The 22,809-nt window shown below is 37.3% G+C and overlaps 1 protein-coding gene and 1 pseudogene across 1 annotated transcript; both read left to right on the top strand.

Moving 5' to 3' along the window:
- Nucleotides 1-7,716: 7,716 nt before the first annotated feature.
- Nucleotides 7,717-17,466, top strand: LOC143880677 (AP2/ERF and B3 domain-containing transcription factor At1g50680 pseudogene; annotated as a pseudogene).
- A 2,115-nt stretch (nt 17,467-19,581) lies between these two features.
- Nucleotides 19,582-22,809, top strand: LOC143881156 (LDL receptor wingless signaling/trafficking chaperone). Its single transcript, XM_077384145.1, has 3 exons — nt 19,582-19,924; nt 21,572-21,700; nt 22,438-22,809. Exons 1-3 carry the CDS (start codon nt 19,646-19,648, stop codon nt 22,615-22,617), a joined length of 588 nt encoding a protein of 195 aa, XP_077240260.1. The 5' UTR covers nt 19,582-19,645; the 3' UTR covers nt 22,618-22,809.

Raw genomic sequence — 22,809 nt, 5'->3', positions numbered from 1 at the left:
GTGCTATCATGGAGTAACCTGTGAATTTCCTGTCCATAGCACAACACTCAAGGCAAACAATTAGTCCATAAAAGACTAATCAATTTGCGTTTGTTAATCATCAAAACAAGGTGATTGAGTGAACCCATGGGGAACCCTTGGGCTAACAGTATTTTAGGAGCTTCAACTTGCATTCTAGTCTACTTAGAGGTAAAGCTATTTTCTTCTTCTTCATTTGTATCGGTGGTAAGGGCATCCGTTTTTAATTCCCTTCGGTTGATCGGTGGAAAGGGCATCCATATTTAATTCCCTTTGGATTGTAAAGGTGGCAAGGGCATCCTACATTAATTCCCTTCGGTTGTAAAGAGCCTTGGAGCAGGGCGTGGTGTGGACTTCATTAGTGGAAATCCTCAGGTGCGACCTTGAGAAGAGTTGAGTAGGTCTTGGTTTAAAATCGAACCACTTAAAAATCCTTGTGTCACTTGTGTTGGTACATATCTCTCGCTCCCTCTCTCTCTCTCTCACTTATTTGTGCTTGCATTTTCATATCTTGTCTTGCGAGAGTAATTAGCATTGACATTAAACCTAAATATCTTAACCTTGATAATTAAGCCATCAAGCTTGTTAATTAAGTTTTTTAAACAACTTGTGTTTTGAGCTTGAAAAATTGGAATTTTTTTTTAGCTCAACTAATTGAACTTAATTAAGAATGGATAAAACTAGGGTGATTTTGGTAAAAGTTTTTAAAATATAGAAGTTTTCTAAACAACCTATTCACCCCCCTCTAGGTTGCCAAATCGAGACTCACCTTGGTGCACCGCTCTAATTTCTTCCACATTAGAGTCGGCGATCCCAATGGGGCTCAAGAAAGCCCATATCATAACTCCACTTTCATCTCCAAGAAGGCCACCAACTGCCGGTGTAGGATTACCCAAGCTTGAACCATCAAAGTTCAACTTTAATTATGAATATTCTACTAGGAGGCTCCCACTCCTCCATTATGACCAGCCTCATTTCCATACTAATGCAAACCTCTGTCCATCCTTGCCATAGATCATGCTTTGAGATAAATTGAAATCTACGCAGAGCTCTAACCCAAGCAATGGTTACAGCTATAATCTTTATATATAAGAAGTGCTTGGTCTTTACTAAGCCTCTACATACCTTGAAATTTCTCTCTTTCCATAACACCCATATTGTAGTTAAAAATATCACATTCTGTAAGACTTTATCTCTTTTGCGCCATGGAGCTGAGAATCATCCTTTTATGAGCTCTGACAGCTTGGATGGAAATACCCATGATATGTTGAACCTGTCTAGGATTTTATTCCACACATACCTGGCTGTTTTGCAATGAATGAACATGTGGTCAACTATTTCTCCTGCCTCCACACATAGCGCACAATGATCTATATTCCACATGTGTCGATTATGGAGATGCTTCGCAAAGAGGATCTTGTCTAATACGGCCGTCCTGGAAAAGGCACATAGCCCGGGAGGTGCCGGAATTTTTCATACTTTAGCCACTGGTGAGATTGCATAGTTTGATGCCATCAAATTATAATATGATTTAACGCTAAAAGTACCCGAGGAGCATTGGATCGAAACCCTCTTTGTCTTCACCCGATTTCTTTATGTAACAGGACACTTGCACATGAAGAAGTTTCTCGACCCTCTTCATCTCCCTATCAAACAAGTTACTCCTGAAGATAAGCCTCCACATTAACCCTTCGCTTCGCTCAAAGCAATCTTTAACGCAAGCCTCCTGATCTTCCATCACATCAAACAGATGTGGGAATACTTTTTCCAACGGGGCTTCTCCACACCACGTGTGATACCAAAACTTTATCCTATCTCCCAAATGCACTGTAAACCTAACACCTTCATTGAATTTGCATTTTTGGATTAGAATGTCCCTCTACACTGAAGCTCCTCCCTGACGTCACTTATCATCTGATATCCATTTCCATGGTAATACTCCATATTTCTCCTCAATGATCCTTATCTATAGATGATTATTTTCTTACCCAAATCTCCATAACCATTTGCCTAGCAGTGCCATATTTAAATATAAGATTTGCTATATGTTCATCACTAGGTTATTTAATATTTTTTATTTTAGAGTATTTTCTATTTTTTAAAATTTTCTAAATTTATTTTTTTAATTCTAAAATAAATTTATTAATGGCATTCCTTTTGCAATTCGATCACCAGTCCGATTTTTAAAACATTGTAAAGAAACATCCATCGGGCTATTTGAGCTGTATCCAATAAATGTAACATCAACGGTGAATGCGGAATACCATTTTATATCTAATCATCATCCAAATTTATGACCAAATATGTGATGTTGATGTGGATTGAACCCATCTCAGTTCATCATAATACTTGTATTCAGGGCTCAAGCTAAAGGATTTATTTCTTTGTGCATTCCATCAAACATTAACAAATAAATATACATACTGTAATTTCCATATATTTCTTCCCCAAAAAAATATTTTTTATTTTTCTCATTTTTTTATTGATAAGTTGGGATCAAACCTCCGACTTCGAGGTTGAAGAACAAAGCCTGAACCAATTGGGATTTTTCTTCTACTTGCTATGATGAAATTAATTAAAATAAATGGAGATAATCAACCCTAAAAAATAAAGAAATTCTAATTTAAATTATAACTCAGTGTCATCTAGTGGTAATTATTATTATAAAATCATCAAAATATAAGTAACCCATCTTTGGGATCATTGCTGAGTTTCTAAATCACCCTTACAAATCTGATCACGACATCATGGTTGTGATGTCGTCCCACACCGAAATATCGTGTGGTAGATTTGTTGTGGATATTTGGTGAAACACTTATTCTTCTTCTCAGTTCAGTGACTTCAAATAATCTATTTACAATTTCAAATTCATATCATGGTGATTTATAAGAATCAAAAGCTACTGATCTACTAAGAATTATACAAAAGGAGATGATTTCCTCACTCCCTTTTTTTATATTGGTACTCTCTTTATTTTAGCCTTTTTTCATTAGGTGTTACAATCTCTGTCACAAATATCGTTCTCAGGAACTTCTTGGCAAGGAAAAATTTCGGGGTATATTATGTTTTTATGATTTTTTCGGTTTTATATAGGAAAAACCAATAAAAATAAAATTATTTAAAATATATATAAAATTTAAGAAAAAATATAAATTAAAAATGTCGTAAAAAATATAGGGATAATATCACGATATTATCTTGATATTTTATGATAAAAATGAAAATGTAGTTATATTTTTAAAATCTTGGGATCATTTCGGGATTTTGTCGTTTTATAAAAATGTCGCGATAAAAACGCGAAATTTTGAAAATATCAGAGATATTTTTGACAGGTTACAATTCACAACAAACAATCTCCAGCCAATCACAGAAAATTATAATAACGAAAGGAGTGCAAAAAAAAACAAGGAACTTTCTATATCATATCATTTACAAAGAACAAAGGATACCTTTAAGTTGGAAGAGATTAGAATTCATGTAAATATGAGATTATTATTATTATTATTATTATTATTACTATTATTATTATAAGAATGCTAAACTCAGGGCGCCCTTGGAAAATGGGCTAAAGGGTGCCCCCATTGGTGGACTTGCAGCCATTGGGGCGCCCTTTTAGACCATTTTTGCAAGGGCACCCTTGAGTTTAGCATACCTCTTATTATTATTATTATTATTATTATTACACACGCTAGAACACCAATTTAGGGCAAAATCCCAAGTTGTATTTACTCTTTAAAGCAAAGCATTGGAAGAAAAAAAATCAAGAAAAAAAATGGAAGGAGGGTGAATTCATCCTATCACTAGAGTAAAAACCCTAACCTAGAAGAGATCTCAACCGCAAGATTGAAGCATGCAAAAATCGATTGATTTGATGATCTCAATCTTCTTTTTTCTGGACTAAACACCCGCATATCCTTGTGATTGTGATTGTCATGTTTTCCTCGCATCATTTGTAGTTATTTAATATGAGCATGTGTTCAAGTAGTGTTTTACTGTTTTTTTTTCCTTTGGTTTTGAACTTCGGTGCCATTTCCCTTACTAAATATCTCATCTGAAATGTCTAAACCCGACCCAACTTGGGAATTCGGGTTGGGTTGGGTTGGGTTCGGGTTAGGGAAAAACCAATTTGGGTTGGGTTGGGTTAGCCATCCCGGGTTGAAAGTCGGGTTGGGTTGGGTTAGGGTTGGAGGTTGAGCTCCTCGGGTTGGGTTGGGTTGGCCTCAACCCGACCCAACCCGACCTGAGTTGCACCCCTAATCACAGGTTGGGATAGGGTTGGCCTCAACCAAATCCAACCCAACCCGAGTTGCACCCCTAGCTCTTGGGCAGGGGTAAGGAGACTTAGAAGAACTCCAGGGTACTTAAGGAGTAATGCCTTAGTCTGAGTTGACTTTTCGTTTTCACTCGACAAAACCCGAGTTAGTCGAGAGGTTTTTTATTTTTCCTGGAGACTCCCTCAAAACATATTCTCTTGTTAGAACACCCACTCGAAAATCCCTGTCAAATAAGTAGAACTTTAAAGTTCTAATCGGCCATCTCTTCTCCTCCTGAAAAATAACCAAAATACCGTTATCTAATGGGAAAATGAAAACAATAGAATATTTTGAAAAAATAGCAAATATTCTTAAAACAAATAAAATCCTAAAAAACCTATATATCATGAAAATGACAAAAATACCCATTTAACGTGGAAAATGACCAAAACACCTTTATTTAATGGAAAATTAGAAAATAAAATTTTTATAAAAAATAGAAAAATCCTAAATAGGAAAAATAATAGAATACCCCTGATAGCATCCCAGAGTTGCAGGAGACCAAGAAATATGACTCAATCACAGAGGTTGACGTCGAGGAAGCTGATGTGCTTGAAGAGACTCAGTCAGAGTTCAAGACTCAAAGCAAGGAAAGCAGAGTAAGGCGTGAACCAGGGTGGATGGCAGATTAAGTCCAAGATTAGTCGGTTAATAAGATGGTCATTAACTGATAATTGTTAATTTCATTTAGTATTAGTAATTCTGTATGTAGAGAGGAGTATTATACTCAATGTAATGGTTGTATTGATCTAGAAGGTAGAAAGGTAGTAGAATACGTAGTTGGTTATAGAGTCTGACAGATATGACAGACTGTTAGAATATGCTCTTATAAAAGTAAGTGTCGTCAAAAAGAGGGAACGAATGAAATATTCCTTCTCTGATTTCTTCTTCTTCTTCTTCTTCTTCTTCTTCTTCTTCTTCTTCTTCCTGTTTTTTCTGTAAAACTCTACTAGTTGGATCATCAGAATCCTATCATTGGCGCTTTCATTGACTACTCTCCACTTCCGCAAATGGCAGATAACACGCGAGCGCAATCCAAAATCGGCGAATAACTCAAACTCCATCAGCAACAACTAAATGAGCTCCGTCTCACTCAAACTCTGCAACATGAAGAATTAGTCGCGATGATCAAACAGTTGCAGACAAAGCAACCGATGACATCCTCGACGAGAACAAATAGTGATGATCACTCTTCAAATGCTGCAGAGGACGGACTCATTCCATTTCAACCGAATTTTAGCAAATTCATCCGGATGGATGTACCGTGATTTAACGGCACCGATCCGATTGGATGGGCATTCAAGGTTGAGCAGTTCTTCAATTACTATAGTATACCTGACGATCAACGTTTAACAATTATCTCCTTTCACTTGGAAGGACCAGCTCTCTCATGCTTTCAATGGGTTAATGTGAATAATTTACTGAACTCCTGGAAAGGATTCCTTGATTCAGTTCAATTGTGTTTCGGTCCATCGCTTTATGAAGATCACAAAGGCGAGTTGTCAAAACTTCATCAAACCTCTTCTGTTGATAATTACCAAACCAGATTTGAAACAATGTCCAACAAGGTTAGCGTCCTTTCGGAAGCTTTTCTCATTAGTTTTTTATCTTCGGCCTTAAGCCTGACTTGAAAAGAGAATTGCTCATCATACAACCTATTTCTCTTTTACAAACATTCTCTTTAGAAAGGAAGTATGAACAGAAATATGATGAATTGCAAAAAATATTGGAAGCCAGCATAGTCTAAACCCATGGGTGGACCGGGCTTGTTACCAACACCCTCACCTCCTCCGGTTAAAGCAATCGCAGCAACACCACTGTGACAAATCCCAATCCGAACAAGACAATTATCTAAAGAAAAGATGAAAATAAAAAGGCAAAAAGGGCTCAGCTACTTCTATGATGAGAAATACGTTACAGGGCACGATTGTCGACGACGACTATATCATCTCTCTGCCATTGATGATGAAACAGATGTGTTGCTAGATGAGGATCTACCTATTGAGCAAACTGAAAGTCCAGAGGCAACACATGACGAGAACCCTGCCGAAATTAGTTTCTACACACTGGTGGACCAACAAAACCCAAATTCAATCAAAATTACTGGGGTAAGTGCTGAACATTCTGTTCATGTTTTGATCGATAGTGGCTCTACGCATAACTTTGTCAAGGAAAAAATCGCCCATACATTGAATTGGCCTATTCTACCTACAGCCCCTTTCAAAGTCCTCATCAGTAATGGAGATTCCTTAATTTGCAATAAAAAGTGTGTTAATCTCAAACTGTCTTCAAACCCATGAGTTTCCATTTGATCTCTTCCTTTTACCTATAAAAGGTGTCGATGTCATCTTGGGCATTCAGTGGCTAGCTGAATTGGGTTCAATCCTAACAAATTATAAAGTTTCAACTATGGAGTTTCAGTGGAAAGGCCACCCTGTGAAATTGGTAGGGGAAGCGGAATGGAACCCTTCTCCCCTCAAGGCCACGCATCTCAAAAGCTTATCCAAAACCAATTCAATTGCTTCATGTTTCACTTTGATTTGCCTTGCTGATAATTCTAAGAGTTTTAATAATTCTGAGCTCCAACCTAAGGAAATGCCAGCCAAGCTACCAGTTCCCATTTCAAACCTTCTTCAATAGTTTCATGATGTCTTTCAATCCCCAAAGGAACTTCATCCTCACCGTGATTGGGATCATCATATACACCTTCTTCCAGGTTCCAATCCAATCAATGTTAAGCCATACAGATACTCCCACTTCCAAAAAAACGAAATCGAAAGATTAGTTCAGGAGATGTTGAATTCTGGCATTATTGTCCCGAGTCATAGTCCGTACTCATCCCCTGTCCTCCTAGTCAAAAAGAAGGACCACACATGGCGGTTCTGTGTTGATTACAGGGCCCTTAATGCCATCACAGTTAAAGATAGGTTCCCCATACCTACAATTGATGAGCTAATGGACGAACTCCATAGCGCCAAAGTGTTTTCCAAATTGGATCTAAGATCAGGCTATCATTAGATTCGAATGAAAACAGGGGATTATCCTAAAACAGCATTCCGAACTCATGAAGGACACTATGAATTCTTGGTCATGCCCTTTGGTCTTAGCAATGCCCCATCTACTTTCCAAAATACCATGACCATGATCTTTAAACCATCTCTTCGCCAATTTGTTATCGTTTTCTTCGATGATATACTCGTTTATAGCCTAAGTATGCAGGATCACATTGAACACTTAGTCTCTATTCTACATTGCATGTCTACCAACAAATTGTTTGCTAGGATGTCTAAATGCCAATTTTGCCAACTTAAAATTGATAATTTAGGACATATAGTATTAGGTGGGGATTTCAACCAGATCTAGATAAATTAAACACTACGCAGAAATGGCCCCCACCGATCAATCTGAAGCAACTAAGGGGATTTCTCAACCTTACGGGGTATTATCGACGGTTCTTTCAGCATTACGCGAGCGTGGCATTTCCCTTCACAAACCTGTTAAAAAAGATTCTTTCCAATGGTCACCAGAAGCTCAGGAAGCATTTGAAAAACTGAAAGTTCTGTTGTTAGTCGAACAAGGAATTCATATGCCGCAAAAGAGGTCATGGAAGCTATGGAAACAAAATAAAATTCTTTTTCTTTATCCCATAATTCCAAGATTACTAAATTATAGATGATGATTAAATTGAAACATACAAAGGGATAGAACTTTATACCACATTTGACTACCCAACTAGTAGTCTCTGATGATCCACTCCTTGCTTGGCTTCTGTGTTTCTCAAACACGAATGCCCCGGAAGTTGGAGTGATGGCTCTTTCTAATCACACGAACACCGAAGGATTGAAGAAGAAGTCTTTTTCTTCCCTTACTTGTCTCCATGCCAAAAAGGAAATATGGAAAACTAGAAGAAGAAAGAGAGAGAGAGTTTAGGATTGAAGAAGAAGTCTTTTTCTTCCCTTACTTGTCTCCATGCCAAAAAGGAAATATGGAAAACTAGAAGAAGAAAGAGAGAGAGTTTAGAAAGTAGAGATACAGAAGAAGGTCTGCAAAAACATCCAACAGCTTTTCTACCTTTCCCTCTCCCCAATATATAGGGGGAAAGTGTGCTGGACGTCCAAGGAGACTTGCACAACCAACCTTTCCCTTAAAAACTGAATTTCCTTTTATTTAATTTAATAAAATACAATTATATCTTTTAGAGAGTTTCACAGATAGAAACTTCCTCTCTCATTCTCTTATCTCTTCCATTTAAATCTATATAAATAGGAAATTACAAATTTTCTTAAATAAATAATTAATCATATTAATTAATTAATCAGCTAATATACATCATATATGAATTAAAGTGCATAAACCATATACACGGTGTAAATCATCCCTATATCTCATACATTGAATCTCATCCATTTGTACAATGAATAAATCGGAGCCCCTAATCCTCCAAGGATAACAATGGCTAAAGCGAGTTATGAGTGGGATCGATGCATGCAGGGATCTGACGGAAGATCCTGTAGAACCTAAAATGAGGTGGAGGATTCTTTGATGGGCATCCATGTTGATCATGGGTTACCATATGACCTAGCACTAACTGTAAGTGACCCCAAATTGGGGGCCACTCTGAGATAAAGGTGACCCCACGGACCAATATGACCCCTCAGGTCAAAGAACATATAAAGGGTCTTGACTGATAGAATAGCCTTTTCCATATCCTAGTCCATAGGCTATTTTGGGAATGGTCGTGTTTAGCATGTGAACTATTCATTGCACTCATGCTACCTGCTTTTGGTCCACTACCCGAGTGTCCAAAATAAGCCACCCTAATGCGTATATGGAGGCGGACCTGATGCTGGTTGTGTCCAGTCAGAGATGTCCAGTCTCAGCCCAACCAAGAACGTTTTAGGTCTGTAAAGAATCAGAATGTTATATCTCCCCACTCCTTAAGATCTGTGAATCCACGAGCATGACTATTCCTGAGATACTACTTAAGGATAAATGCTTGTCAAAAGTAAATAAGCACATCATACACTCATATATAATACCCAATAGATGTCATGATTCATGAAACAAAATACTTTATTAATGATAAACGATTTCAATACAACAATGATTGGCTTTAAGGACATACACTCTAACATATGAATCTTCCATCCTTGGTAGTCTATATTGTGGTGGCTTTAGTCTAGCCTTTTTTCTAAGTAGCCTTTCCACAGGCTACTCCTTCTGCATCGCCCCACTGTATGGTAACTTCATCTTGGATTTTTACGAGGTAGAACTTTCCATGTAGTCCTCTCCATGAGTTGCCCCTTCGGTGACCTGAATACGTGACATGGTAGATGCTCTGATACCAAATGTTAGGTACCTTACAAATACACCAAAAAGCTCGGAGGTGGTGGAACGAATTAGGCTAGGCCCTCTAAAACTATCCCATACAAGGATGGGTCCCACCTAGTCCCATGCCTAAGTAGGCCCCCACTTGGGATCGTGACAAAGGATCTACTTCCACTGGAGGAGACGCCACCCGTTAGAACCAAATTTGGCATGGACTGTGCAAGATGATGAGGTCATCGATCCCATAGAAGGTTTTCCGTCATCAAGAAAGATTCTATTTTGCTCTCCATATTTTAATTAGGTTACTGGTTTGAAACGTAAAGTAAAGTGGTGGAAGTAGTAAAAAAAATAGGTGGTTATTTTAGTTTCCTAAATATAAATGGAATCATGCATTTATTTACTATAGCATTTGGTAGGCAATATCATGAAAAGCCATCTTGCAGCTGATTTTTCATGGGAGAACATGTTGAGGGTGAGTTCTACCCGGTCCCAACAAGTGGTATTAGAGCATGGGCGTGGTAACCTTGGTGAGCCCTCGAGGATGGTGAAATTCCCTCAGGGAAGATCTCGCTAACCCTGGTGTACCTTCGAGGATGTGAAATTCTCTCAAAGAAGATCTCAGGGCCTCCACGTTGCCGCTGCGTGGAGGAGCGAGATTATCCACATTGCTTCCGCGCATAGAGGGAGAATGTTGGGGGTTCCATGCAAAATAAAAAGATCCCACATTGGATAAGTTATGGGAAGTGGATGGGCTTATAAGGACTTGTGCACACCCCCCCCCCCCCCAACGGCTAGCTTTTATGGATGAGTTCTACCCGGGTTACGACAGAGCAACCATAGAGGCTCAGTTTCTGCAGATTTAGTCATATTCATTTAATTCATCTGAAGTGGCTATGATCCAAATATTTCCTCAAACGAATAAGGCCATCAATCTTTATGAGCCAATCCCTTCGAACAAAGCCTGGCAGAACATTCAAAGTACCTAGGTCAAGTGCTGATATTCCATGCCCAAGTCAATCTCATTGTCCTATCACTACTACCGGATGTATTCTGTGGCCTTGTCCTGACACTAATTAGGTTAGTTTGCATTCCTGACACTCCCCTCATCGTTGAAATATTAGTCCAAACCAGCTAAGATGATTTTCAAAGATTCCATCAATCATGTATGTATATTAGAGTATAGCATGTGAGAATTAGATTAGTGACAATGAGATAGTCTTTCAAGGCTATATAAATGACACAAAATCCCAACTAACACAACCAATCACCTTAAGGCCTTTGCAAGGTCACCAACCAATCACCTTAAGGCCTTTACAAGGCCACCAAATGAAAAAATTATATTAACAAACCAATCAGAAAGTGTTTAATAAAGTGAAGAGTGTCATCATCAAACAAAGGGGGTGTGAATATCATTTCCCCATGAAAAAAATGCAAGGCAAAGGCTAATTAATATCTCTTCCTTACCATATTAGTGTCAACAAGAGTACTTAAGAAAGAACTCATTTTTTCAGGGTTATATTAGCTTCAAAGGGGAAGAAAGAGCCGGACTATAGATCGTAGCTTTCTCTAAGTATTCATGCCCATTCTTTCAAGATCATCGAGCAAATCAAGCTTGCACTATGCCTGCAACAAGATCTAAATCCCAAAGTGAGAGGTAAATAATCTCCTATCGTTAAAAAAAGAGGTAAATAGTCTCCAAATGATTGAAAATCTTTTATTTAACTGTTCTTCGTTTACTTCAAGCATGATTTAAGATTTTTCTAATTGGTTCATATATATACACACACACTGCAAATAATATGTGATCACACAGGCTTTTATACTATAGAAATTGAAAATTTTTATTTCATTGTTTTTTTTTTTCATTGCTCCCATATGTTTGAAGTCTTCTTAGGAATGAGATTGGATTTACTTCCATAATAAATTTATAGATTGGAAAATTAATTAAAAATAAACAGGACCCATGTTGAACTAATTTGCTCCATCGATGACTTTTTCTTGTAAAAATTTTTATGAATGGAGGCAAAAAAATTTATAACATTTGTTGGGTCAGTCACCCTATAGCCAAAATCCAAACCACAAGTGAACATGTATGTAGTACTAGCAAAATCTAGGAAAAGAATTACAGAGGGAGATGGAGAAGAAAGAAAAATCAGAACAAGTATTAGACGAAAAAATCTCAATATTTGTGGCTCTCATTTGTTCGACATAACAATTCTTTACTATTTCGAGCTCGTTTCCAGTGGATTGCAATCTCCCCGGATAGATTCGTTGTATTATGTCATAAGATGACCTGGAGTTTCCATATATATTCCATGTATGGGGACATAATTTAAAGAACCGGTTAGGGTCAAACCGGTTATGTTTTCAGTTTGGTTTGATAAAACCGACATAAGTTTCAAAAAAAACAATTGAACCCTTAATTATCAAATTATAGACTGTGGAACCCATTTGAACAGGTCGGATTGATGCAAACCGGGCGGTTTATTTACATACTAAAGTTAGCCTCTTAATTATTTAATACGTCATTATCTTTAAGCGTGAATATGTAAAAAGTAAATATTTAATACCTATCATTTATCAAGCTGTCATATTAATTAATAGAAAATCTAAGTAGAGCTATTATTGATTTCATGATTTTCTTCTAACTTTCTAAGTTAGAAGTTAAAGATTTGCTAAATGTTTTTTATTGGCAACGCAATATATTCATGGATAAAAGATACACGAGGAGAAACCCAACCATTGAGCAAATCAAACAAATACAGAAAAAGGGAAATAGAATACATGCAATCCATAAATAATTCAAAGGGAGGAAATCAAAGACTTCTAACTCCCCCTTGAAGAATTTTCCCTCGCTAGCCTATCGGCCTCCCTATTCATCGTTCTTCTTCAATGATGAAATGTTATGGAGGATTTGGGCATTCGAACCAAGATTACATCAATCCATCGAGCAAACCGTCAAGTATGGGATGCACTACCTTCCAACCATTTTATGACATTCAAACAATCACCCTTCACTATGACCTTATCCAGAATGTCTTGATCTATCATTTTGATTTTTTGGTGCACCGCTCTAATTTCCGCCACATTAGAGTCGGCGATCCCAATGGGGCTCAAAAAAGCCCATATCATATCTCCACTTTCATCTCCAAGAAGGCCACCAACTGCCGGTGTAGGATTACCCAAGCTTGAACCATCAAAGTTCAACTTTAATTATGAATCCGCTACTAGGAGGCTCCAACTCCTCTATTATGACCAGCCTCATTTCCATACTAATATAAACCTTTGTCCATCCTTGCCATAGATCATGCTTCGACATAAATCGAAAGCTAGGCAGAGCTCTAACCCAAGCGATGGTTCAGCTATAATCTTGATATATAAGAAGTGCAGGGTCTTTACTAAGCCTCTAAATACCCCGGAATTTCTCTCTTTCCATAACACCCACATTGTAGTTAAAAATATCACATTCCATAAAACTTTACCTCTTTTTGCGCCATGGAGCCGAGAATCATCCTTTTATGAGCTCTGACAGCTTGGATGAAAATACCCATGATATTCTGAACCTGTCTAGGATTTTATTCCACACATACCTGGCTGTTTTGCAATGAATGAACATGTGGTCAACTATTTCTCCTGCCTCCACACATAGCGCACAATGATCTATATTCCACATGTGTCGATTACGGAGACGCAAAGAGGATCTTGTCTAATACAGCCATCCAGGCAAAGGCACATACCCCAGGAGGTGCCAGAATTTTTCATACTTCAGCCACTGGTGAGACTAAAGAATTTGATGCCACCAAATTATAATATGATTTACGCTAAAAGTACCCGAGGAGCACCGGATCCAAACCCTCTTTGTCTTCACCCGATTTCTTTATGTAACAGGATACTAGCACATGAAGAAGTCTCGCTACCCTCCTCCCTATCAAACAAGTTACTCCTGAAGAAAAGCCTCCACATCAACCCTTCACTTTGTTCAAAGCAATCTTTAACCCAAGCCTCTTGATCTTCCATCACATCAAATAGATCTGGGAATACTTTTTCCAGTGGGGCTTCTCCACACCACGCGTGATACCGAAACTTTATTCTATCTCCCAAATGCACTGTAAACCTGACACATTCATTGAATTTGCATTTTTGGATTAGAATATCCCTCTACATTGAAGCTCCTCCCTGACGTCACTTTTCATCTGATATCAATTTCCTTGGTAATGCTCCATATTTCTCCTCAATGATCCTTATCTATAGATGATTATTTTCTTACCCAAATCTCCATAACCATTTGCCTAGCAGCGCCATATTTACATCTAAGATTTGTTATATGTTCATCACTAGGTTACTTCATATTTTTTATTTTAGAGTATTTTCTATTTTTTTTAATTTTCTAAATTTATTTTTAATTCTAAAATAAATTTATGAATGGCATTCCTTTTGCAATTCGATCACCAGTCCGATTTTTCAATTTTTAAACCATTGCAAAGAAACATCCATTGGGCTATTTGAGTCGTATCCAATAAATGTAACATCAACGGTGAATGCGGAATACCATTTTATTTCTAATCATCATCATCCAAATTTATGACCAGATATGCGGAATTCCATATATCTCTTACATTCCACATCATGATCACGATCCATTTTATTTCAGACCGTCCATCGGAGTGTCCTATTATGTCCCACTAAGCTAAGTAAACAATTAATTATTTTTTTTAAGAGATAGAATGGCAGTCCACTATTAGTGTGTCTCTGTGCATTTTCTTCAACTAAATTAAAATTTTATCTATGTTTAATCTATGTGTATAATAATGCTTGCAAACAATAAAAGTAATCAAAATTACATACACAAATATACTGTATATCTATTATCAAAGAATATGATGCATAAAGAACAAAACCCCTCTATCTTTTCCTTCGTGAAAGTATGAAATGAAATGACTGAAATGAGTGAAATCGCATTCCCATCTGATTCATTAAGTGATAAGAGAGGTTTTGACCAAAATACCCTTCATAGAACGGTTAGCATTAACAAAATTGGAGGGTATTTTTGTAAACCATTTCGGATCATGACTATCCAATGGGCATCTATGGCGTGCCCATACACAATCCAAAGTTTTTCGGATCCTAGATTTGATGATCCGAAATATGCCCATGGATCCTATTAATATGTTTAGATCCCGTTCATTAACGTTCGAATTCGGACGATCCATCGGACCGTCTGAATCCATTGACGCCCCTACAATTTAGGGCAAAATCCCAAGTTGTATTTACTCTTTTAAGGCAAAGCATTGGAAAAAAAATTAGGTTTTTTTTTCTTGAAAAAAAAATAAAAAATGGAAAGAGGGTGAATTCATTCTATATAAATTCACCCCCTTCTAGGATGAATTCACCCCGTATTTTTCAAAATGGACTATACAGCCCACACCATACGATGATCCAAACCGCCCAATTGATGGGCCACTATGTAAATAGGTTGTGCCCCAAAAATCATTTCCATACGATGATCCTAGCCCTCCGATCTATAGAGAAACTCCATAATCTAACCTCTATAGATCGGACGGTTGGTATCATCCTATGGAAATGATTTTTGGGGCACACCCTATTTACATTGTGGCTCATCAAATGGACGGTTTGGATCATCCTATGGTGTGGGCTGTACTGTCCATTTTGAAAAATACAGGGTGAATTCATACTATAAGGGGGTGAATTTATCACGGCCCATAAAGTAAAAATGGCATAAATTTTTTTTTTTTTTTCAATGAGGGTTTCAATTTGCAAAAGTTACCGTTGAAATGGCTACATAGACTGATTTTACATAGCAAAGCTTTCCAATAAAAAATTTCAGAACCTGGCTACTATACCACAAAGCCCTGATATACTTGATTTAGAAATCATCTTATTTTCAAATTAAACTAAACAACAAATTACCGAAAATTCCCAAAACACCCTTATTAGTTTTCAGAAAGTACTATTTATAGCACAACAACAACAGCAAGAAGAAGAAAAATCCAGGGTAGTTTTCTTTATATTTTGAACAAATCAAAGACTGTAATTTCGGAGATAGAATGCAAGAAAAGACAGCAAAATAAACGTACAAAATGAGATAGCAAAAACAACTTGATTCTATCTTTTTATTACCTATTTTTAACAGATACACCCTAACTAATATTGTTTACTTTCTAAAACCCACCTCTTTTTTAATTAGAAACCTTTCCCTTCCATGCAACAAAAAATCTCTCTAGTTTGTATTTTCCAGATTCATAGGGCAAATTCCCTTCTAAAATATCGTATCTGTAGCTTTGCATTCTTGTTTTTTCTTATCTTTCCCTTTAAATTCAATTCCTCTTTCTCCATACTTTTTCCTCTCCTTTCTATCTGTTTGGTTAAATATCAAAAACTCCATCACCCCTATTCAATGTAAGAAAGCTCCTCCTCTTCTTCATAGAATTTGAAATCTCTTTTGTGGGTTATTCTTGTTTAGTCAATTAATTTGTCTCATGTTTCATTTTAATCCCCTTTTGTTTGTTTGTTTCAATATCTCTGCTTGTAAAAGTTCTAACATATCTTCCCATCTGGGCGGACTAGTTGTTTTAATAATGTTAGATTTCTTCCTTTTCTGCAATGGGATTTTTCTTTTCTTAGGATTTTAACCCTCCTTTCTTTTCTAGTGAGCAAGATTTAGAACAAACAGGCATAGATACATATGCTGATAAAAATTATCTAGTACCTTTTTTCCATCATGGATGTATCAGTTTGAGTAATAATTTTAGACTTCTTACTTTTATATTTTTTTTTCGAATTTCTTAGGAATTCAGTTGAGGAAGAGCTAATGAGTATGATTTCAAACGGCGAAGGTTCGGATTCAAATAGTGCCACCAACCCTAGCAACCCGAATAAGCGCCAACGGAACGCAATTGCACCCAATAATTCCTCAAGATTCAAGGGGGTAGTATTGCAGCAAAATGGCAATTGGGGAGCACAAATTTATGCGAACCACCAACGGGTATGGCTCGGAACGTTCAAATCCGAAGAGGCGGCAGCCATGGCTTACGACAGTGCGGCGATCAAGCTTCGAAGCGGAGATTCTCACCGCAACTTCCCTTGGACTGATCTCACCATCCAGGAACCCAATTTCCAAGATCGTTACACCACGAAAGCGGTCATGGAGATGATCAAAGACGGGTCTTACGAGAACAAGTTCATAGAATTTGTCAAAACAAATTCTTCCAATAATTTACGAGATGTAGACATGAAGGAAGGTTATGTTAATGAAAGTGGGGTGTTTTGTAGACAGCTATTTTACAAGGAGCTAACGCCGAGCGATGTTGGGAAGCTAAATAGGCTTGTGATCCCTAAGAAACATGCACTGAAATTTTTTCCACAAGTTTATGATGGAGAAGGAGGGGATAAGCCTGGCGTTGATGTGGACGTGCAACTTGTGTTCTTGGACAAGGAGCGGCGATCGTGGAAGTTTAGGTACTGTTATTGGAAGAGTAGTCAGAGTTTTGTGTTCACAAGGGGGTGGAATAGGTTTGTGAAGGAGAAGGGACTGAAAGAGAAAGATGTTGTAATTTTTTACAAGTGTGAGCATAGACAAGGGTTTAAGGAGGTGAATGGGTTTTGCATGATAGATGTTGGATATAGAGGTGAGAGAAGTGGTGCTGGGATGAATTTGGAGGTTGAATTGGATTTGGGACTGTGTTTAGGATGTGGGTCTCATGAGGAAAAGAAGGGAGAGGAGGAGGAGGTGGGGGTGGTGGTGGGAGAGAAAAGAGGGGTCAGATTGTTTGGAGTAGAGATAAGTTGATGAGGAGGAGAAGGGTGGTGTTGGGTCAGGAGGGTTTGTAGGGGTTTTTTTTTCTTGGCCTTTTTTTTAGGGTTTTGAAGAGATGGCAACAGTTATGGACAACCCTGGTGCAGATTTTATGTTTGTCTTTTATGTTGACTGGTTTTTTTAATTTTAATTTACATTGTTCTGTTAGGGTTTAGAATATTGCTTACTATATCTGGTTTGTCTTTGTTACTAATAAGCAGGGCAATGATTTTCCCACCTCCTTTAGTTTGTCTTTACTTGAAAATAACTTCAATTTTAGGGAAAGACGGAAAGATGGTGGAAATATATGCAGTCATTTTTTGGAAAAGACAAACATATGGTGGTGAGCATATCCTTTTTCATGGTACATTTTATTTCAAAAAAAAAAAAAAATACAAACAAACAGGTGGAAAAAACTTGAAAGGGGCTGGAAATATTGACAACTGTTAGTCAAGGAAGGGATTGAGGCTCTAGCTTAATTGTCAAGTCTTTGTTCTTCAACCTGGAGGTCGGAGGTTCAATCCCAGCTTATAGGTATGGTGATCGGGTTTGTGAAATCTTGACGGTCATAAGGAGTTTGGCCTATTGACCTAATTAAGTATCACATTGATCAAAAGATCCTAACCGTTTGATCGAGAGAGATGGAGGTATCCAATGTGAAACAACCAATTACTCCAAAAACTTAAGTTGTTAAGGTAATTGGTCGTTTCACATGGTATCTGATCTATTGCCTCACGGCATGTCCTGGGTTCAAAACCCCAACAACTCCTCGATATTAAAAATCCACGTGTACGACCAACCTAAAAGATAGGCCACATATGAGGGAGAGTGTTGAAGTATAAATGATTAAATATTACTAAAGGGCCGTTTGGATACGCAGATTTTAGCATCTGGAATTTCTTCAAAATTGTAGCTAAGAGACAAGAGAAGATGTTGGCCAGGTTTTTTACTTCTCGCCCTTCTCTCCATCAACAAGAGAGTAGCAGATCCTTCCATATTTCCAGGTTTTGAAAATCTCAAGATGCATGAGAGATTTTTAAAACTTGAATTTCATTAATTTTTTAACCAGAGAAGTTTTTAGCTATGTCTAACAGGATTGTGTTTGTAATGACAAACAATTAGTTAAGGCCCTGTTTGAATTGCAGGAAAAACATTTCTTGTAAAAACTTTTTCTTAGGAAAATGTTTTTTCGTTTCCACCATTGAGACGGAAATGCTACGGTTATGGGCTTATTTATGGCTTAAGGGTGGAAAACTAGTAAACCAATGTGTGTGGTCAGCCACTCATTGGTTAGACTTCACTCTGGATGGGGTGAGCCATTCCCCAAAAATTTCCCAATTTGAATCATCTTAGCCGTACAATTGCTGGCTTACAATTGGACTACCACGTTCTTGAACACATCCAAAGACATTGGTCCTTTCGATCTCAAGGGTATTGAAAATGGCGGCTATCGGGACCGCAGATAAGAAAAATCACAATGATATACCGTTAGGATCTTCAAATTTAAGAGAGTTTTGGTATATATGTAGGGCCTACTAGATGAACGGTTCGGATCACCTAGCCAGTAGACCCTACCTACACTTTTGCCCAAAATGTTTTACTAACAAAATAGAGTGAGGAGATTTTAAAAAGGCAAAGACAAGCTGAGTTAGTGCAATTATTAAAACATGATTGTGCTAATATCATTTCCCTGTAAAATTTCATAAACTCAAGGTTGCAACTCGGATCGGGTTGAGGCCAACCCTAACCCAACCTGCCTCTAAATCTCTCATCCCCAACTCAACCCAGATAACCCAAAATCGGGTCCGGTTGAGTCGGGTTGGTTGGGTTCAGGGCCAAACAGAAAAATACAGTAATCCAAAGAAAATCAAGATAAAATTAGAGGGTACAAGTTGGGTTCAGTTTTCGGGTTGCCAAGTCCTCAACTCTAACCCAAACCAAGAAAATGCCAACCCAACCCGAGCCAAAATGGGGTCGAGCCCATCACGTTTAGTGTGATGGCAAGGGCAGTTTAGTCTTTTCACATGTATGCGCCGTTTAGCTTCTTTGCCTTCAAGGTGCGCCATGTGCGTGGGATAAGCACCCAAAAAGTGTATATATATAGTTAAAAAAAGATACTTGAAAAGCCTGTTCTTCACCTACTTTCTTCCAAACCCCACACAGAAAAAGGGTCATGAAGAAGAGCTCTCTAGTTTTCTTCTCCGTCCTTTTAATCTCAATTCTTACTGAAATTGAGAGCATTCACATACCAGATGAGCTGGATGATGTGATCGATGATGAAGAAGACGAGGCCTGGAAGGAATGGGGCAAAAAATCAAAGCCCAAAGATTTGGACCCACCTCCAGATTTCTCCCAAATGCAGATTTCTGAGATTCAGGCTGAGATTATGAAGCGAAATTTCGGACCTTCCTTTGGTTTTGTTAAGCTCCAATTGGGCGTTCCACGATCCGCGGTATGTGGGTCCTTTTTCTTCCTTTTTTTTTTTGTTCTTGCAATTTTTTCATTTTTTTCTTTGTTGGGTTTTAATGGGTTTCCCGTTTGATTGTAAAATCACAAAACAAATGATGAGATTTAAGGATGAAGCTTTGGGAAATGCTAGAATGAGCACAAATGCATACTTAGAAACTATCACGTAAGCAAGAAAGACATCTATAATGGCGTAATCACATGGATTAAGTCAATAATAAAAAACTATCACATGCATTGTCCCACATGTCTTGAATAGTAGAAGTATAAGAAAGTACAATGACTAATCTCCCCTTGAAGGACCCCATTCTCCCCTCCAAGGACCCCATTAAAACCCTACAAAGAAAAAATGAAAAACTTGCAACAACAAAAAAGGATGAAAAGGTTCTTCCTTTTTTTTTTGTTCTTGCAATTTTTTTTTCATTTTTCCTTTGTTGGGTTTTAATGGTTTGATGGGTTTCCCATGTGATGATTCGGAGTGTTGGGAACAAGGTTTTAAATTTCAGTTTCAGTGGAAATTTTGGTTGGAATCTTGTAAAATCACGAAAACTTATGGAAAATATAGGCAATGATGAAATTTATGATGAAACTTTGGGAATTGCTAAAATAAGCACAAATACGTACCTATAAACCATCACATAAGCAAGAAAGACATCCATGATGGCTTAATCACATCAAACACCTAGTGACATGCATTGTAATACATGTCTGGAGTAGCAAAGTCAATAATGAAGTTCAATGGAATGAAGTATAAGGCCGCCCCCAACTAGTTTGGGACAAAGGCTTAGTTGAGTTGAGTTGAGTTGAGAATGTAATGAAGTATAAGAAAGTACAGTGACCAGTTTCCCCTCCAAGGACAACAATTGTATATCAATATGATGTAAATAGCTTTATACGATGTAAATCATGACCCCTTTTAATTTTTTCGTCATTCCCACCATTTCAGACGAATTTCGGGGATTTTGGTGGAGACAATGGCGTGGATGGAGTTCATGTAGATTTCGTTTTGAGGGATGAAAACAGAAACATTTCAGTCGTTTTGGGCAAATTTAAAACCATAATCAGAAATTCTGGTTTTTGTTGTAATCTTTATGGGTTTTTAGTTCAGGTTATACTGGATTCTCTGAGTGGAGAATGTAATGGTTTTTAATGCTCATCTTATAATTGATAACGGCACTCGTTTCTTCAAGGCTGTTACAATTCCCCCATAAGCCGTTAGAATCCAATCAGAAAAGTGCTTAATTTTAAAATATGGGAGTGCAGATATAATTTCACTTTTGTTAGTTTAGTTCTTTTTTTTCCCCTTCTTTTAACAGATTTGTGGTTTGATATAGTAAATTTTTCTCTTAATATTTTTTCATGTTATACTGAAAACTTGTCTAGGTGTGGAATTTTATTTCTTGAATTATAGAAAATTTGATCAATTAGCAGAATTTTACGCTTGATCAACTTAAGTTTGCAGTAAGCTTCTGTTATCTTTTGAAATAATAATAAATAAATAAAAACGCAATGCCTTTATAAGATCTGAACCACTATTTTCAATGCCTTCAGGTGTGTTAAGATCTGAATCAGTATCTATAAAATTCTGCTTACAGAATTTAAAACTCTGGATGATTTTTTGAGTTGTTTCCAGAAGGTCGTGCCCGAGATTGCTATGAGATGGACAAAAGTTCTCAGAACTGGAGCTGTCGAGGCCAAGTTCATGGCTGTTGATACAAATACAATCATGTTCAACATGGAAAGGGGACAGGACACAGAAGAGGTATGCTTCCATGAGTACTTAAAGATCTTACTCTTTTGTTTGACTTAAATTTTGGTAATTAGAGAAGTCGAAAATCTCTAAGCTAGCTCTATCAACTCACAGTTGAAACTATTTTCTTTTAAATTCTGAAATAATTGATGTTTCGAATTACAAATCTAAAAACTTGGACTACAAACAGGCACAAAAACTCCATTGGCATTTGCCCACTTTTGAGTCATCTCAGATGTAGTATGTGTTTAGTTTCTAGTTCTTGAGCATCGGATGGAAGGTCCTTTATCTTTCATGCCTGAAACATGAGTAAAGGGTTATTCACAATTCTGAGATTTATATAGATATTGGATTCCATCGATAGCTCAAGACGTACTCTCTTCCGAGAAAAGAAGAAGAAAAAACTACAAGCTTAGATATGGTTTTTCTTTTGCATAAACAGACCAGTCCGTAGATTGTAATCCCAAAGAAAGGATAGCACCTCTATGTTCCAATTTAAGAACCCTTGAGTGCAATATTTGATGAATACAGTAATATTTTCAATAAAGTGTCACCTTATTGATGTACAATGTGATACTCACAATACAACTCACAGGCTTCAAGGTTTTTTTATTTATTTTTCAAGTCTGTTTCTTTTTTGTTCCCCTGACCGGGTTTTCTATATGTCTGGTGATGAAATTTATGATTCAGAGGATAGATGGAGTTTACACCATTTTGTTTTCATTTCTGTTAATCTTTCCTTTTGCTAGTTGAAAGACTTCGTCTTGAACCAGCCTGAGGCATATGAAATCAAGATAGGGGACCAAGTGTACCGAAGACCCGGAGATCCTCCTCTAGATGAACTTATTGAGACGATATGGAGGCAAAAAAGTGAAGCTGGTGGACTTAATTCCATTGAGGAACCAGACAATCCAAAAGAAGAATTGTAGGCGTGGATAAATTCTTGTTCTTTCCCTGAAAACCATAGGGTACAATTAGGCATCATGTTTAGATAACGTTTCTTGTTTCATGGTTGTTCCTTAGAAGTTGGGTTTTATTGGGTTTTGTTTTGACATCACAAAACTATTTCTCTTTGCAAAAGAAGCTAAAAATAACACATTGGAACTACTTCACCTGCTCAA

The sequence above is a fragment of the Tasmannia lanceolata genome, unplaced genomic scaffold (genome assembly GCF_043159265.1).
Source record: "Tasmannia lanceolata isolate RefF3 unplaced genomic scaffold, GAP_Taslan_0.1 ptg000007l, whole genome shotgun sequence".
NCBI classification, from domain to species: Eukaryota; Viridiplantae; Streptophyta; class Magnoliopsida; order Canellales; family Winteraceae; genus Tasmannia; species Tasmannia lanceolata.
Note: the sequence above shows the minus strand (reverse complement) of the source record. Positions and strands in the feature narration are given on the sequence as shown.

Coding starts and splice junctions, on each gene's coding strand:
- LOC143881156 (XM_077384145.1), top strand. CDS start 19,646: ATGAAGAAGAGCTCTCTAGTTTTCTTCTCCGTCCTTTTAATCTCAATT. Junction 19,925..21,571: donor TGGGCGTTCCACGATCCGCG/GTATGTGGGTCC, acceptor AGTTGTTTCCAG/AAGGTCGTGCCCGAGATTGC. Junction 21,701..22,437: donor GGGGACAGGACACAGAAGAG/GTATGCTTCCAT, acceptor TCCTTTTGCTAG/TTGAAAGACTTCGTCTTGAA.